Below are 17,475 nucleotides of genomic sequence, written 5' to 3' on the forward strand. Positions count from 1 at the left end.
TCCATTTTTTTAACTAAAACCCACTCTATGTAAATTGTATGACCTGCACTTGCTTTTAAGCCTAGAATATTAAACCCATCTGGGTTGTTTGGTCTGATAATGTGATATTTTACAAAAATTATCCCACTAAATAGGTAATAATTCTTGGATCCAAAATACCAAATAGAATCAAGAGAATCTATTAGAAAGGTACCATAATACATATTAAGTCTAAATGTTTATGCATAATCATATTTGCAAAAAAATTCACAAAATAAGATGCTTACCTTTTCACCTCATTAGTTGTCATTATTTACATATAACGAGGATTAAAAAATCTTTTGTTATTTGTGTGATAATAATTAGTGGCTCACTTCATAGATAGAATATTTCTCCATAACAAACTTCAATAAATTTCTAGCTCTTTTTTTTGTTTCTATATGTCTGTTCATTATGTACCAAAAGAATTAAAATTTTTTAGCCAACTTCTTGGAGGGCCTAAGGTTATCAAAAACTAAGTTGGGGGCCAAATTCGGCAAAGGGCTAAAGTTCGGGCAGCACCATCGTTATTTGCCCATCCTGCAGAAGATGGCTCTTCAAGAAGCCCAAAAAAGCCCCAGTACAAAATCGCTCTGGTCATCTTTGGCCGGCCTTTGTTCTCCTCTGGTGACACATCCCTCTCTCTCTCTCTCTCTCTGTTTCTACTCTAACACGTTATTCAATCCATGTATGTGATAGATTGAAGATTTAAAAATGAAATCTTTTTTTCAATTTATTTCTTTACTACATTGCGAATTGCATTATGTGCTGTTTTACTAGGTTTTTGTTTTTTTGGGTTAAATCTTTGTCGGGATTGATTCAAGTGGCCAAATCTTCTCTGAAATACATTTTAGCATGTGCATTTGATTCGTATGCCGATTCTCATTTGCCTTTCGAGTATTTGTTTAAGGCTATATTCACCCAGAAGAATTTCCGCATTCCTAACAATTTTCTTATAAGTTTGTGTTCGTTTAAGTTTTGTAGATTTCCGGTGGTGTCCATTTGTTATAATTCTTGCGCAAAATTTCCCAATTGCTGATGTTTATTGGAATATCTTTGCTCTGTTTAGTATAATTACAGCAAAGACTGACGATGGTGTAATCTTGTGGGAAAATCACATAAAAAGAAAATAGTAGTGCGGTTAAAGTGGGTCCTTTTCACCACGTAAACAAACTGAACAAGGAATCAAGGACATCAGACCACCTTGAAGAGTCTTATTGTAGCTTCACCAAATTGTAATGCTTTTTTTTGTTTGCCATATATTCTTGGTTTTTGAAGTTGTTACTCGCGGTACGTAATATATTTCTGTAGTTAGTCGAAAAGTTCACCAACTCAATTCAATTTGATATAGGATAACGATTTGCATTTTCTCATATTTTCTTTGGTTGCTTTTTTCTGCAGTCTAAGGGTTGTTGAGGATCAACCCTCACACTTATCATAGAAGTGATGGATCTTGCAAAACCAATGTTTGGAAGAGGTAAGGTTTGCCGGACACTTTTGTGTTCTTTATTCAAATTATTTTCTCTTCCTCTGAAATCAAATTAAAGAAATGAAGTAGGGCATTCACAGGGATGCTGCTTCTTTGATTATTGACTTATCTGTATTAATGGATAGAGCATAATTAACACTATCCGAAGGAGCTTATAGTAACTGGAGTATGATTTCAACAGAAAAGGAAAAGAAAAATAAAACAAAAAAGTTTCACTGGCTTGATATGGAGTCATTGTAATTGGATAAATCGCTTATATTGGGTGGAATGGTTCACAAATTTTTCTGGTTTATGTACCCTTTCTTATGCATTGCTGCACAATGAAGTTACTCTGACTGATTATAAGTTGAGGGGATTTTATAATGTTGGTAACAAATGCAATATGATCTACTAAGAGAATCCAACTTTGGTGCACTGTAGTGGTTGTTGAGAATGCATGGTTGAATTTGGATGGCTCAATTTATGCTTTACAGTTTAGCCCAGAGGTAGTCCTATTCTGGTAGAGTTCTCTATTGTGGGGCTGAGATTGGTGTTAGATAATGTTATTAATGCTTTATGGCTCTCAGAATCCTCTCTCTGTGCCATTATCTAAAGAAAGGGTAACCTTGTTTGCACAGATTACTTTGTCTCAGTCTCCCTATTCCTCTCCTTTGTCTATATTTGAGATTAGGAAAAAAAACTACTATGATTTCAAAAGTTCTATTCTTACTTCTAAGTCAAACATTAATATAGCTAAAACTGAGGGGAGCTAATGAACTACGCAGAAGGATGTGTCTAAAGTATTGACCTCTATGCTTAGCTCGTGTCTCTGATGACAAATCATTGCAAGCTTCTTCACTAAATCATAGAGAACCTTCCTGCTGAAAAGCAAAGGAGACCATAGGCGCTTGATATAAATAAAAAAATTGGGAAGACAACAATGATCTATGGTAGAAGGGGAACTTGTATTTCCAAGAAATGTGATAAGTTGGTATTGTATGGTTGAAGCTAGTCTCAAATGTTAAGCCTCTAGGTTTTTCAGCTGTTTCAAGTATGTTTTATGCTAACTGCAATAGACTGTTCTTCTAAGGAGATGCCTGTGGGCATGATGTAGCTTGAGTTACCACGCAGACTTTAGAAAACACTTTCTTTTATGCATTTGGATGAAAAACCTGGTCCAACAGATTTGCTGATTGGTGCTCTTCACTTAAGGATTAATCTCATGGGACTGTCTGAGATGAAAAGTGGCTTTAATTTGCAAAGAACAGATCAATAGGCCTCGCCAAGTTTGGAGGAAGAGAACTTGAGGTGGCATAAGATGATCAGGAGCTTCTCTGATATCAAAGTAGTGAGATGTGGAGGTGATGTTTTAGGAGATTTACAAACAATTACCATGAAAAATAGCAACTTGTAACTCTAGAAGTCGGCAGTCAAGGACATCTAGAAGTTCAGCGAGACTAAAATTCCAAGTCAAATTCTTGATTATGTTGTCCTGCCTTTTAATACTTGCTCCACCTCTAACTTTGTCTTTGATTTGTTTTCTTGACTACATCTTATTGAAAAAAGCATGAATATATGACTGGAGAAGACAAGTATAGAATGGACTCGTCTTTGATCGCTATACACCTGAGCAAAATTGTTTGTCTGCAGCACCTGCTCCCTTAATTTTTTCCCACCTGTCCTAATTAAGGTGCCTCCTTTTCCACTACCATAGTTAAGAGAAACTCCTGTAGTCTATGCAGGTCATTCCGTCTAGTTGTCAAGTTTTCCTTCTCCTTTGCGATCAGTATGGCAGGCCATTAATAGTTGCTAAAGTTAAAGCTGCTTCTTCTGTGGCATTTATGGGTATTAGTAAGTTACCAGCTGTGTATGGGTGATTTGTCCATGCTTGAAAAGTATCCAGTACAAGAAATAGAAATTGTTTGGCTGTGGCATGTCAAATTGGATGCTTAAACACTAGTGACAAGTCCTAGGTGATATAGATAGTGGTTGCTAACCATTTGCCCTAGTCAATAAAAAATTTCAATTTGAAGTGCTGCAGATCCCATTAATATCTCATAAAAAGGAAAATCTTTCTTATTGTAGATGGAGATGGAGTCCAAATAAACCCTCACCTTTCTTGTTTTTGTGGGAAAATCATCTTCAAGAGTTTCTTGGAAAGCTTGCCCTGTGGACTTATATGTTTGAACAAGTCCAGAAATGGATTAGGGATTTGGAAATGTTTTAAGACAGTGTGTGTAGTGTTTGGATTACTTTTGGACCATATGAACAGAATAAAGGTTTTACTTCTTTCTTAGTTTTAGGCTATCATGTCTTGAAATAAAAAGCTGTAAGCAACAGAAGTAATGGAGGCTTAGTGGTTGATCATTAGTCTGCTTATCTATTGTGCACATTGTTGTCATCTTTTATTCATTCATACATGTAATATGTCACTGTATATTAGAGCTTCACGATGGGAAGTTTGTCTCGTGAGGTTTAAACCAGTGATAAAGCAAGGCCAGAGTTCATGTTGATGTTTCTGATGTTGAAGCGATTATTCCGATGAAGTATTCAGCAGTAATGGCTCAAACATGGACGTACATATAGTCATGATCCTATCTGTGAATGCTTATTCATTTGGTTGTTCATAGTGGAGTATAACTCCTTATTTCATATGTATAACTATAAATCTTGCTCCCTGTTGTTTTGAGACCTTGCTTTCAATTGTGGAACACGGTAGAGGTTTGACGTTCATCTATGTGTTCAACTGTTAACATTCTCTCTTGAAGGATGAGGTAGAAATGGTTATTAATCTTTGTTTCTCACGTTGCATTTCAATGTTTCACTTTCCTGTTTGGAAGATTTATAAGACTTAAAAAGAAAAAAGATCTAGGCGGAATTAACATATAGTATTCGGAAACTCACTGTTTTCTTATGTTCAAGATGTTCGGATAATATTCTGGCTTAAGTATTTAAATTGTTCCTATATTTTATTATTTCAACATTTTCAAGTGTTCAATTGCTTCCTGAAAGCTCTTCGCTGCTGTAAAATGTCTACCAAGTTTTTCTATCATTGTGAAGCAGTGTATTGCTCTTTAGAGAGAATTTAATGTGTGTGAAATTTATTGACAAGGGGGCTCTCGCTTGATGCGCTAAATGGATTGATTAGCTGGCTCCATTGCTGGTTTATAAAGCATGACATTAGCTTGGGGAAACTACTTAATGCCGTTATTGCACTTCTGTGTCCTGCTAGTTTGTCATCTGCCATCTATGTCTAGATTAGCCCTCTTGTTCTTTGCACTTTAGCATTTGTTGTAAAGCCTTTCATATGCTGCTTCACAATCTGGAGAAGTGTGGTAAGCTTTGCATAGGTTCCTTAATTATTTTGCCATTCAGTTATGCATTATAGGTGAAGATAAGAAGCAGAGAGAGGAAATGAGTTTTGCTTTTGCTGTACATTACAAAGAGATGTAAGGATGGAAATTCTTCACTTTTTGTGGATTGCGTCATGGAGGGATATATTTCCTACTCCATAATCTGGATTACCAAGGTTTATAGTGCAGATTACATGAATGGCTCAGATAGTTAATATATCTTTATCTCATGTTTTCTTTGTGGTATAGAACGAATTGGTAGATTTCTAAGTTAGGTGTACCATATAGGCAAAAAACACTTCTAGATGTTTTGAGTGTAACCTTGTTACTTTGTCAATTTTGTGTTTTGTTGGTTGAAGTGTGAATGTGTCCATGCATTGCCCTCTGGGACGTAATCATCTTGTTGCACAGATGTATGCCTTCGTTGCCTGGTTCTGGCACACAGGTTTATAAACATTTTACAAAACTTGCATGATTTTAGTTCTTTCAATTTCAGTGTGCAGTCAAGATAAGGTGAACCCAAGTACCACGTTCTTCGAGCTTGGCTTCAAAACGTATGCTGTTGAACTCCAGCTCAAGCTTTCTGAATTTAGATGAAGAAGCTACTTAAACAAATAAAGTACAATAGGTTCCATCTTCATTTTTTTTTTTTTTGGGGTCACTCTGAGATCATTCAACCATTTTAACTGGGTGAATCCTTCTATGGACCCAAAAAAGATTAACCTTAGTGACCACAATTAAAAAAGCCTTCCTATGCCTTTATTAATCAGAGTAATTAGCCTTAGTACGAGATAAGATTGTGTTATTGTGTGTCACTTCCCAATTCTTGACCAATGCTACAGTGCTGGGAGCCTACTTCTGCATTTGGAAGTGTCAAGAAGTTGCTTCCCATATATGCCATTGATAACGTTTTTAAGCTGAATGATGGATAGATGGTGAATAGGTGATGGGTATTCCTGCTTTGGAGGTTATTTGCAAAAGTTGTGAACTAAACTTTGGATTAAAGTGAGTGCAGTGGTTCAATGCATTAGTTTGGGCGGTCAATTTGTCCATGTTCTCTCCATTGTTTATTCATGGAGTATGAATATGGGTTAAAACAGTGTGTTGTGCATTTGTTACCAGATGAGTAGGGGGCATAAAAGTTGAGCACTGGAAGTCAGAAACTTGGTGTCTCGTATACGCAGATATTGACACATCACATGGGATGTGATGTCCATGGTCAATATAAATTTTGCTCTCTTTGTCTCTGTTATTATTGTTATGCTAGATGGCATTACATAAAACCTCTTATTCATTGTTTTTACTGTTTCTCCTGGATTTGCTGAATGATTTGTTGAAACTAATAACTTGTTGCAAAGCCTTGTGATAATATTGGATAGTAATCATCCTGGCAGTTATACTAAAAAATTGCTTTTCAATTGAATAGTCCCCGCCAATGAAATTCAAGTCCGTGTACTTTTTTCCCCCAAGAATTGTACCAATAGTAATAGATACATTTGGCTTCCTCTACAGAGGCCGATTTGAAAGTTGAGTTATAAAACTTGTGTGAAGTGATTATTATAATCTTGACCAAAAAAACTTAAATTATATGATGGGGGGAGAAAAAAAAGAAAGCAAATGCCGCTTCCAAGTCCCCTATCTTACCAATGTCACCTCATCCTGATCCTCCATGGAAGCCACCCTTCCCTCTAAGGTTGAAGAAACACTGGCTTCACTTTTGATAATGACTCAATTTCCAGCAGCAAGGTGTCAACTCATGGCTTCCTCATATTTTGCTCCACGTGGAATCTCCACCCCTTTATAGCTTTTGCTTGCACCACCTCAGAATCTCCACCAGTTCTGTCTCCCGTAGCCTCCAGCCCCAACATTCCAATATGTGCTTAGCTGCCCTTCATCTCTCACTATGGGCACATTTTGCCTCCATCCCTTTCACTATCAAAATAAAACAAAAGAAAGCGAACAAATAGCCTCCACTGGATAAGTAGCTCAACTAAGATCTCAGGCCTTATACTACATGCATATAAAGTAAGATCACTAGGTCATGAGCTTTCATCCTTGTCTGAATTTGCTTTGGTTTAAGCTACTTTAGGTGAATGTAGGCCAGGTAAGATCTCAGGTCTTATAAGCTCTATATGCATATAAAGCAAGATCAACGAGGTCACAAGTTTTCATCGTAGTTGAAGGTCAGTGAGTTTCCTGCAGTTTTTGTTCATCTGAGAGATTTCATTGTTTCCTTGTTCCCATAAAGGCTTCTGATACAGCTCAACGAGAAACTAAGTTTTCCTAATTTTCTAGCTTAATATTTCTTTTTACATATCTTCAGTTTCTATTTTTCTCTGAAGTTCCTGGGCAATTACCATGTATTTCTAAGTTTCAGCTCTTCTGGCTGACCTTTAGCAGTTTGTGTGCCTGTAAATCTGGTTATTCCCTGCAATAATCAGATTTAATGTCATAAATCATCTTAGTATGCCAGTTTAAGGTAATGTAAACAAAGGAAGTGATCAAGCTATGTGCACACTTGTTACAATGGTGCATTTTCTTGGTTCCAGGAGTGGGTGCAGAGCAGCTATATCTGCAACTTGATCCAAGAACACTTGGAAAAGAGCTGACTTCCTAAACTTTTGTACTTTTATATTAGCAAAGCTGCTAACTAATGGAAGCCAATCCTAATGTAAATTTTAGTATAGGGATCCTCTCCTCTATCTGAAAATAATATGTTTGAAGATCCTTACTCTGTACAGTTAGTATTATGACAGGTTGCTTTTTGTCTTTCATCTTGTTTAAATTTGCCTAAGATTTGTTTCTTTATATTTTTACATTTTGGTACATCGAAGGGGCAACGCCCTCTTTAATACTCTTTATAAAATGTGCACAAGCTATATTAGCTTGTAACAACTGTTATATAGCGTATGGTGGAATTCCAAATAGGAAAAGGGCTGTTATTCTTCTCTTAAGTTGGTAAGATGACTAAAACTATTTTTCCCGTGTCAAACTTAAAGTATGCCGCAATGTTACTTCTGTTCAGAAAAAATCTGCTATGCTCAATAATAAATTAGATTTACATTTTTTTTATGGTTCTGATGTCATACAGCTATATCTTGGCTTTTGTAGTACAAGTGAAACTCAGGAGTTCAAACTTTAGAAAAGTGGTTATAATGTTGATCTTGTGCTTTATTTCTTCCTTTTTCTGCCTCTCTAAATTCAATTTCCCCTCCTTCCTCCTTCCCTTCCTTACTTTCGTCCTTGATGTCTTGTTGCACACCTTCAGGACCTAGTGAACTTTGTGGGGCAGTTGATCTTATAAGTCGTTATAAACTTTGGCCCCATCATGATTATTTCTGTAAGAGGCCGCCACCTTTATCACTTTCTGAGTCTCCATACCTTAGTAATCTGGTCGGAGACCTACAGATTAGAAAAGGAGAAGGAATGGAACTTGGTCAGCTCTTGCAGGGTACATCCTGTACGGGAGATAGAAATGAGCACATGCATCGTTTTGACTTGGATATTCTTAGTGAGGCGTTTCAGATTAAGGAGACAACAGATTTCGACCTTGCCTATGTAATATATCTTTCACTGCATCTTCTTGATATTCATATCCTTACTTTCATGGTATGATGTTTATGTTGCTTTTATATGCCTAGTTGCCTGCACTACTGAATGTCATCTAAAGGATGGTAACCGCTCAGGTACGTGTGAAATTGCACTTTGGAAATCACTTTTCAAATGTCGCAGGCAAACTGAGCAAAAATAAATTCTTTTTCAAACCAACAAGATCTTTTGCTACGTATAATAGACCAGAACCCATCTCTGTTGAATACTATGACAAGTTGACTATCTATCACCTGTACTTGTTAAAGCTATTTTTCACTTGGAATCAAACGTAGACACAAGCTACATCACTCAACCCCAAACTCGTGCCAATTTGCTTGTGTAAGGCTCCTTGCACCAATGGTTATCCCAAAATTTCCAGTCTCATGATATATCTGTTTCTTCTATAAGCAGGTGGCAGCATCCAAGTTCAAATCCAAGGGTGTGAGAAAACATGAAAGACGCAAAGATATGCGTGCACAGAAGAAAAAGGACATTAAGAAGCCAAAAGGCTGTCACAATAGAACCAGCATTCAGAAAGAGGAATGACGAAATAGAATTGGGTTTGTGTTTTTCTGAAAGAGCAAGAAAACGGATTGGATAAAACTTTGCTTTTACGTTCCTACTCATCATCATCCATCATTGGAAAATTTGGGCTCTTTTTATTATCTGTTGGTTGAAGTTATATTTTGTGAAGCATATGATTACATATTGAAGTGCAAATTCCTTTTAATCTTAGGTAGCAAATTGTCTCATATGCGATTTTTGTCACCCCAAATCAAATGTGATCTAGTTGATTAAGAGCTGATGAGGACATCTGATGAACTACTTCTATAACCAATTAGGAAATGTACATAAATTCTTTGTTACAACTGCTCTGAAAGCCATACCCTTGAATTTGGCTGACTTTGAGCTTCTATTCCTGCAGTTCTTTACGAGACATTCCCATCCAGATATCTATACCAAAGAAATTTTTTGAGATATTCTCATTCCAGATATCTATGCCAAAGAATTTTCTGCTGAACATCGTTGCGCTGTTCTGGAGTTATTATACAATAGTATAAAGTTACAGCAGCATAATTAATGACTATTCAACTCTCTTTTTCTAAATACTTCTTTTCCTCTGCTCTGTTCACCTTAGAGCTACTTTATCTTAATCTATGGTCACATCTCTCTATTCAATATATGTAATTCAAACCTCAGGAAGCAAACAATGGTTCAAGTGCATAATGCGTTTGCATGTCAAATACATGGTTCTGGCTATGCAATTCCACAGTAGGTGATGGTATATCTTCAGGATCCCTTTTGGGCTTTACCCACCTCCCATGAGCATTGCATTCCAAACCTTTGTTGGCCAATTGATACCAACTGGGAGGAATTCTGAGTTCATCAATTAGCATATCACAAGCTTTGTTAACCAATGCTGCATCCCTTCTGGCATCAGATCGATATGTTGAGGTTGTGCTAAGGAATCCATCCACAAGATGAAGATATGTCTCAAGCATATGAAACCCCATCAGGTTGAACCCCCTTTTTAGGTAAGGTGAAGACCTGATATCAAGCTTCAATTCTACTCCAACATGTGTATAAATCCACTCTAAGGTCCCAGTCAAATCATCAAACCTTTGCAAGCTTTCATTAAAAACTATTCCAGGCATTCGAGGCACGAAATCTTGCCTTATTGTGACTCGTAAAGTCTTAACGCCCATTTGGTAAAGTTCATCTCTGAAAGCAATATTACCAACTCGAGGCGCACCAAAGGATATGACACTAACTGGGAGGCCTGGAAAGGAAGCTGCAGCCTCGTAGGCATTGAGGAGAGCCAATGCACCACCTAGACTGTGTCCAGTTATGGTAAGACTAACTTCTTCGCCCTTGCTTTTATAGAAATGCACGAGATTTCTCACTTCTTTCATGACTTGCTCCGATGCACTAGACTTGTTGTACCTAGTGAAATCAGACTTAGATGTGTAAATGCTAAGAAATCCATGTTCGACTTTGGCATCTCCCTCCCCTATAGGCTGCAGTTTTCGCTGAAAATCCTCGTACCACTCTGTTGCTGCTACAGTTCCACGCCAAGCCACCACAATGTCTCTTCTTCCAATTCTTTTAGACTCTTCATCATCACTTACAGCTACAAACCCCATCCAGTTTGAATCTTTGCTCCATGTATCGACCAACTGTGACCTCTCGAGCCATCGAGGCAAGTCTATCTGTGACATGGCATAAATGTATGCACTAACCTTATAGCCGCTCTTGCTAAGGCCTAACTTGTCAAAAATTTTATGACGATTATATCTACAGCTCCCGCAATACTCCGAGAAGGGATCAAAATCGAAAGCATCATACGTTGCTTGCGCGAATTCTCCGTATTTGATTATCTCCCTACGAAGCCATGGATGCAATGGATCAATGAGAGTATCCCATTCACTAGAACCATGGATTTCCTGCCATTTTTCTGATATGTCTTCCTTAGGTGACATGGTTGGTGTGTTTTGCATGTCTTCAAAGTTCACAAGATTGTTGTGTTTGTTGGAATGGCTAAGGCTCTTATGAATTGCTGTTTCAATCTGGAGCTGTAACGAACTTGACCATGATTCAGCTAGCCGAACTGCCCTGTTAGGAGGCTTTTGGCGTGGCCGGGCTTCAATCTTGAAATCTTGATAGGATTCAATTCTCAATGGAAGCCTGTAGGGGTTGGGAAGATTTGTAGCTGGGAGATTCTGATGAAGGCTGTGTATTGCTTTCATGGTTGCTCTGATGATTTGGTTCTTGATTGCCAAGCAGGTTTAAGTTCGGAGTTAGAAAGAGATTTTGAACTTTATATTTATTAGCAAAGATATTTATAGTAAGGCCTGTGGCAGGCAGGCAAGCTAATCTTACTCGGTGTGTCAATGAGAAAGGGCAGAAGTTTGGTCAAGACTTCCCAATTTTTATGGTTGAACTTTTCTCAAAGGAGATAAAGAGTCGTTCAAACTTTGAAAAGTAAAATACTAAAATATTTTGTTTCACATTGTTTAAATTAGTTTAAAAAGTTTTATGTCTATAACTTCTATCTAATATTCTATTTCAATCTAATCTTATTATCACTTTATACTTTCTCGTCATATGTAATTTCACGTGTAATGCTATTGTCGTATATTAGAATATATGTTATTGTTGTATATTGTAAACATTCACACAGTATATTCACACAGTATATTGTAAACATTTACGTTTATTCTTTGTTAGTTTTTTTTTTCTTTTTTTGAAGATACAACCACGATTGCAAAGTGATATCTTAAAACATGTTCCTTGCTCTTTTCAGCCGAATTATCAACAGAAGGGAACTTATGAATGAGAAAGAGATTTTAAAACTACTCTTTTCACGTTTCGCACGAAAATGTACCATTATGACTATTACTAAATAATAAAGAGTCACTTGGTCGCTCTAAATCTTTTCAACACTTCCAAAGTTAGATAATGGGCTTTGACTGCCGCGTGCGGACGAGTAGTCTACTGTTTGAATGACAACGGTCAAGAGCAGATCTCCTGCTGACGAAATTACTCCTTTTGGGTTTGAAATAGTCCCAAGTACGTAACCGACCGTACTTAAAATTCAAATATTATTCCACTTGCTTTAGAAATATGATTTTTAATTATCTTTTTCAAATATGTCAGTCACAAAAATTGCAACAGTATTATTTTAAATAAATTTTTTCAAATAATCTCCAAATGACACGTCATTTCGAGTTCACTATGCCGAAATACTACCTCAACCTATTGGAAATGAATCAAATTAGATCAAATTTTAGGCCGATGGGTTCGGTTTTAAATTTTGTTCCTGAACTCGAATGGTAGACAAACCTAAGATTTGAGGTTGAGTTCGATTTGCTCCTATGTTATGGGCTCGAATTCATTTAGAAAGCTCCAATTTTTTTCTTTTTAGTTTTAGTACTACTTTATAAATAATACATATATAATTTTTGTATATATCAAACTTTATTCTAGCCTTAATGAGTTGAATCTATATGAACTCTAACTTAATTCGCTAACTTTATCAAATCTTAAATATTATTGAAACTTGATTCGAACTCGTTAAACTCAAATTGAATTGAATCTTAACTATTGCTATTTCATTAAGGACTTGATTCGTTTATGCCTGGCCCCCAATAGTGTACTAAAATTTTTGGTCGTTTATGGGAGAATATTTACCCTTCTATTCTTAATTTAAAAACTATAAATTTTTAAATTACTTGCCAAATTATGCAAGTTGCCTTCTCATAGTTAACTTATACCTTCTTTAGGTGTGAAACTTGTTGCTGTGCCCTATTTTGTTTTGGTTCTAGCTGTGACTGTGAGTGGTTTGCTTGAAGTGTGTTTGTTGAATGATGAAGTGTGGAGTATTGAATATGCATGAGGTTAACCACTGAGCTGAGGGTCTTAAGTCCCTCCTTGGGTTGTAGGTGGGGGTTCAAATTTCACCTGCAGCAAAAAAAATTCAAGAATTGTGCCAAAGCAATTCCTTGATCTAGTAAAATCTGTGTACCTGCTAGTCTCAAATACAACCTCTTTCGGTTTCCCCTCTCCTGTAGTTTAGGATAAATAAATAATACAATAGTTGTCGTTTTCGGAAAAAAAAGAAAAATAATACGCATGAGGTTACACATGGTCATGTAGATGGGTAGGGTGCTGTGGTGTTGACGTTTTGGAAGGATTGGGTTTGGTGTTTTGGTTTGCATGGTGGACAGGAATACTTTAGTTAACGTGGAACATGTACAAAAATCGCTTTGAAATACAGTCTACAGAAACACCACATCAATCGACGTGCGTCAAGCTATTTTATGCAAGTACACACACTTTTCTATTGTTTGAATCTATCACATCTATGAAAATCTTTTAGACCTATACTATTCTATACTAGGAGGAGGGGACTTGAAAAGGCCTAAAAGTAATTCAAAGGGCACTGAACCATCACCGAATCAAACGGGTACACTACGCACTCATATAGATTTTTTCAAGTAAACCTGCATATTGTGGCAATTAGTGGAAGATAAGGTTTGAACCCTTGACCTCCCACCCCACCAACCCTTAATCCTTTGGTGCGGGCCACCAGCCTTTGGGCTGGTGATTCACATCTGTGAAAACCTCTTGGAATGCCAATTTATGGTAGTTGATTTCTCATGGTTAAGTTGTACCCTCCTTAGGTGTGAAATGTAATATTGCACTTGGTTGGCTAACTTTCTTTCAATCTGACAGAAAGAAGAAGTTCACCAGCTGAGGAGATTGATTTAACTATTCTCCGGGAGGGAGAAGATGTGAATTCTTCCTTGAATCAGAAGGCAATCTCTCGCACACAGCTAAAACTTTTCTATTAAAAAAAATTACAGCCATCTCTATCATCATCAATTGGAGCAATTGAAAGGGATAATTTCATAAACCTCACTTGAGATTTCTGATAATTGCAGCCACCTTCCTTTGAGATTTTAAAAATTACACTTACTTCCCTTAATATTATGAAAAGATTATAATAATTTTGACAAGTTTACAATTCCTAAGTGGGTGTAAGAGAAAAAGAAAATCACATTTTACAAATATTTCTGTAATGCCCTGCACCTGCTAGACTGGCCTAATACCTTTTTTGAGTTGAAATCACAGGTTCAAAACGGTTAATTCCAAATTATTAGTAACCCGACGGGCCATACTTTATATACCTTCCTTTTTCCTCTTTTTCAGTCGATGTGGGACATTACACTCTCTCCACCTTTAGAACTTTGCATCATCGCAAAACCTATTACAATTCAACCATCCATATAGTCATGCACGGATTCTAGAGGTGATTCGTACGGGCTCTAGAGGTGACTCTCATCTAACGTGGCACTTAGTCCCATAGGTTCTAGAGATAACCCCCGTTGAACGTGACACTTAGTCCAACATAGCACTTAATCTTCCTTGCATAGTTGGAACTACACCACTTGGCCCCAATCTCACCCCACGTAGAAACCACGCGAGATTTGCTTTGATACCATTTGTAATGCCCCACACCCGCCAACTGGCCCAATACCTAATTGAATTAAAACCACGGGTTCAAAATGGTTAATTCAAAATTATTAGTGACTCGATAGGCTGGACGTTATACACATTTCCTTTCCCTCTTTCCCAATCAATATGGGACATTACAATTTTTTTATCCAAAAGCTCTAACCACGTCTCACCGTAACACATTATATCCAATTCATAAGTCATTTAAATGGACCTTTTTGCTTAGTTTTATAAATAGCATATTAGTTGGGATGCATTTGTTAAAAAAAAAAAAATTTCACAACTTACTTAGCAAAAGAAAAAAAGAAGTTCAAATATTAAAAAATGGTGTCTGGAAACATGGCCTAAATTTTTTGTTAAAAAATTAATTTCAAAAGATAAAATGAAATTTAATTGTATTAGGATTTCAAAAATATCACATAAGTGATATGTTGTACTAACATATATGTTTTTAGTCCAAATTATAAGTGATATATTCTACTAACTTTCATTATTCTTTTCTTTTACTCGAATTCTTTTCTTTCATTGTACTAACTTTCATTATAAGATTCAATACTTCCTCTACAATTTTTTTTATCCATAAGTAATTAGGACAATATGTTTAAAACTTAACATCATATACAATAAAAAAACTATTTTGAAAGAAAGCATAGACATAACAATAAGAAATAAGAGATAAGACCATTATAAATGAGTAGATTTAATGTGCAAAAAAATTTCAAAAAAAAATAGAAAAGTGCTATGCAGATTGGATCAGATATCTGTGGATCGCAAAAAATGATGTCTGAATGTAATCCTTATAACTTCTTGACTCGGATGTGATCCTTATAATAGGGTTCGTATCTAATCACTGGGTCAAGATGCACACCCGTACCGATAGGAGACTTTACCCTTAGTTGAGGACATTTCTTTAGGTGATTATGACTAGAAAGATTAGACAAAATTGAACTAACCCCACTTTACATCCCTCAACTTGTATAACTTTCTCATTTCGTATCCTAAATTTCAATTTTGAACATTTTACACCCTAAACTCTCAAGTTTGTTCAATTTAAATCTAATCAATGAATTAGCAAAATTAATGGCGTGAAAGACCCAACAAATCAATGATAACGTGCCAAAAGTGGTTAAAAGGTGCCACGGTATTGTAGCAAAATAAAACAATACATTATCATTAATTTACACCATTTTTTTATTTTGCTAATTTTGCTAATAATATTAGTGATTGAAGCCGTATAAATCAATGACAATATGTTACAAGTGGTTAAAAAAAGAGTTAAGGGGTCGCAATTAGAACAAAATAGTATATATCATTAATTTTACCGTCTTTTATCTCATTAATTTTGCGAACATAATTATTGTGTGGATTTAAATGGGACAAAGTTGAGTGTTTAGAGCATAAAGTGTTCAAAATTAGGAGTTTAGGGTGTAAAGTGTCTACGATTGAAAGGTTAAGATACAAATTGAGAAATGATAAAGTTTAAGGGTACAAAGTAGGTTTGGTCCAAAAATATTCCCAAACCACTGAATCCAGAATGGTATTTCAACAGTTTAATGCACGTTTCTTAGATTTGTATGTATGTAGCTCTAGACTTCGTCGTTTTTGTTTCAGCGTTCTTTAGTTTCTTACTAAGTGTAGTCAAGAAAATTTTTGTATATTATAAACTGCTCTTATTCTATACTCAGTAAAGAAAAAAAATATTTTCCTCATTACACCGAAATTTCTTCGCCTTTACTTTTGCCTTTAGTCTCTCTTTTAAGTTTCTTTCTTAGTGATAATTTTCTTTTCTCAAAATTCTCCACTGCAGTTGTGAGATAATTAACACAAAATGTCCAAACAAGCAATACCTTCAACTATAATGCGGTTTTATTCGTGTTAGTTGCATTGTGGAGCAAAATGCAGTCTCAGTTTGCCATGATTTTCAAATTTCTTTTGGCATAGGTATGGTGTCAGAATGAACAAAACGGGTAACAAAAAAAACTGTTATGGAAAACCGTGTCTGACCCTAATATATGTATATAGTAAAATGGGTAAAAATTGTATACGCGCGCAACATGATTTATTTAACCATGAGGGATCAAATTGATTAAGACTCCAAAGACGAGGAATTAAAATGGTGAGAGCTAAAATTCTATTTCCCATCATTGCGCAGCTTTTTTTCACCATATGAAAGATTAGGCGTAGCCGCATCTTGCAAGACAAGCTCATGTCCAAACTCAATCAACCCTGCACCTGACAAGAAATCTGGGCACTTAAGAAACTTTTTCTTTGTCATATGATCCTTATTTTTCATGTTTATTTGGACAGTGAATTATTTGCCAAAATTTGTTTTATTTGCTTACATCATCAACACTTTTTCCAATCACTTTTTTTTATCTCACATGCATCACATCAAAAAAAATATGCTACAATATTATTTTTTAAAAAAAAAATTATTCCAAATTATCTACTATCCAAAAATTATTTTCCTCAAGCTAAAACTTAATAAATTATTTTGTTCAATCCAGGGTTGGCAACATATATTATATCTGAGTGCTTTGAATAGGGGACAATACACTCTGATGGTTTATCTGTTAAAGCTTGAGTAGTCAAATGCCAGAGCTTTTATTTGTTACACCATCGAAAAAGAAAAATATTAATCGCACTCTATGCGAGAGCATCATATGATTTTTATGTTTATTAGATTATATGATAAAATAAATAGTGAGAGTACCATTATCATTTCCCATGGGATACAACATATATGGTCGCAAACTTGACAAGACCAATCACCTTAGGGGACAACTTACTTTGTTCTAGTTGGAGTAAATTGCATGCTTCCGCAGCTTTTTTTGTTACTTATTCTGGATTTACTTCTCTGCATGTGAGTTTTACGTAATGGTGATTTCACCTCTCTTTTTCTTTAGGGTTTCTTCCTGATTTTTTACATATATTATTTAATATCCTCTTTTGAAATTCTTGTCACAGAAGAAAGAAAAGTAGAAGATGATTGGCAACAACATATATCGGAAGGATTACAAATTGGTT

At 35.8% G+C, this 17,475-nt stretch overlaps 2 protein-coding genes across 3 annotated transcripts; one reads left to right on the forward strand and one right to left on the reverse strand.

The window, feature by feature from the left end:
* Positions 1–558: 558 nt before the first annotated feature.
* LOC113783497 (mediator of RNA polymerase II transcription subunit 19a-like) lies at positions 559–9,169 on the forward strand. Of its 2 annotated transcripts, none has more exons than XM_027329644.1 (4): positions 559–645; positions 1,420–1,495; positions 8,108–8,397; positions 8,842–9,169. In XM_027329644.1, the coding sequence occupies exons 2-4, from the start codon at positions 1,465–1,467 to the stop codon at positions 8,974–8,976; spliced, it is 456 nt and encodes a 151-aa protein (XP_027185445.1). In that variant the 5' UTR covers positions 559–645; positions 1,420–1,464; the 3' UTR covers positions 8,977–9,169. The 2 variants fall into 2 exon arrangements, with proteins under 2 accessions (XP_027185445.1, XP_027185446.1); XM_027329645.1 differs by having other exon boundaries at positions 625–706.
* Positions 9,170–9,243: 74 nt separating this feature from the next.
* LOC113783496 (phospholipase A1-Igamma1, chloroplastic) lies at positions 9,244–11,220 on the reverse strand. Its single transcript, XM_027329643.1, has one exon. It carries the CDS (start codon positions 11,175–11,177, stop codon positions 9,627–9,629), a length of 1,551 nt encoding a protein of 516 aa, XP_027185444.1. The 5' UTR covers positions 11,178–11,220; the 3' UTR covers positions 9,244–9,626.
* Between the last annotated feature and the right edge of the window lie 6,255 nt (positions 11,221–17,475).

Source organism: Coffea eugenioides, chromosome 9 (assembly GCF_003713205.1).
Source record: "Coffea eugenioides isolate CCC68of chromosome 9, Ceug_1.0, whole genome shotgun sequence".
Classification (NCBI taxonomy): Eukaryota; Viridiplantae; Streptophyta; class Magnoliopsida; order Gentianales; family Rubiaceae; genus Coffea; species Coffea eugenioides.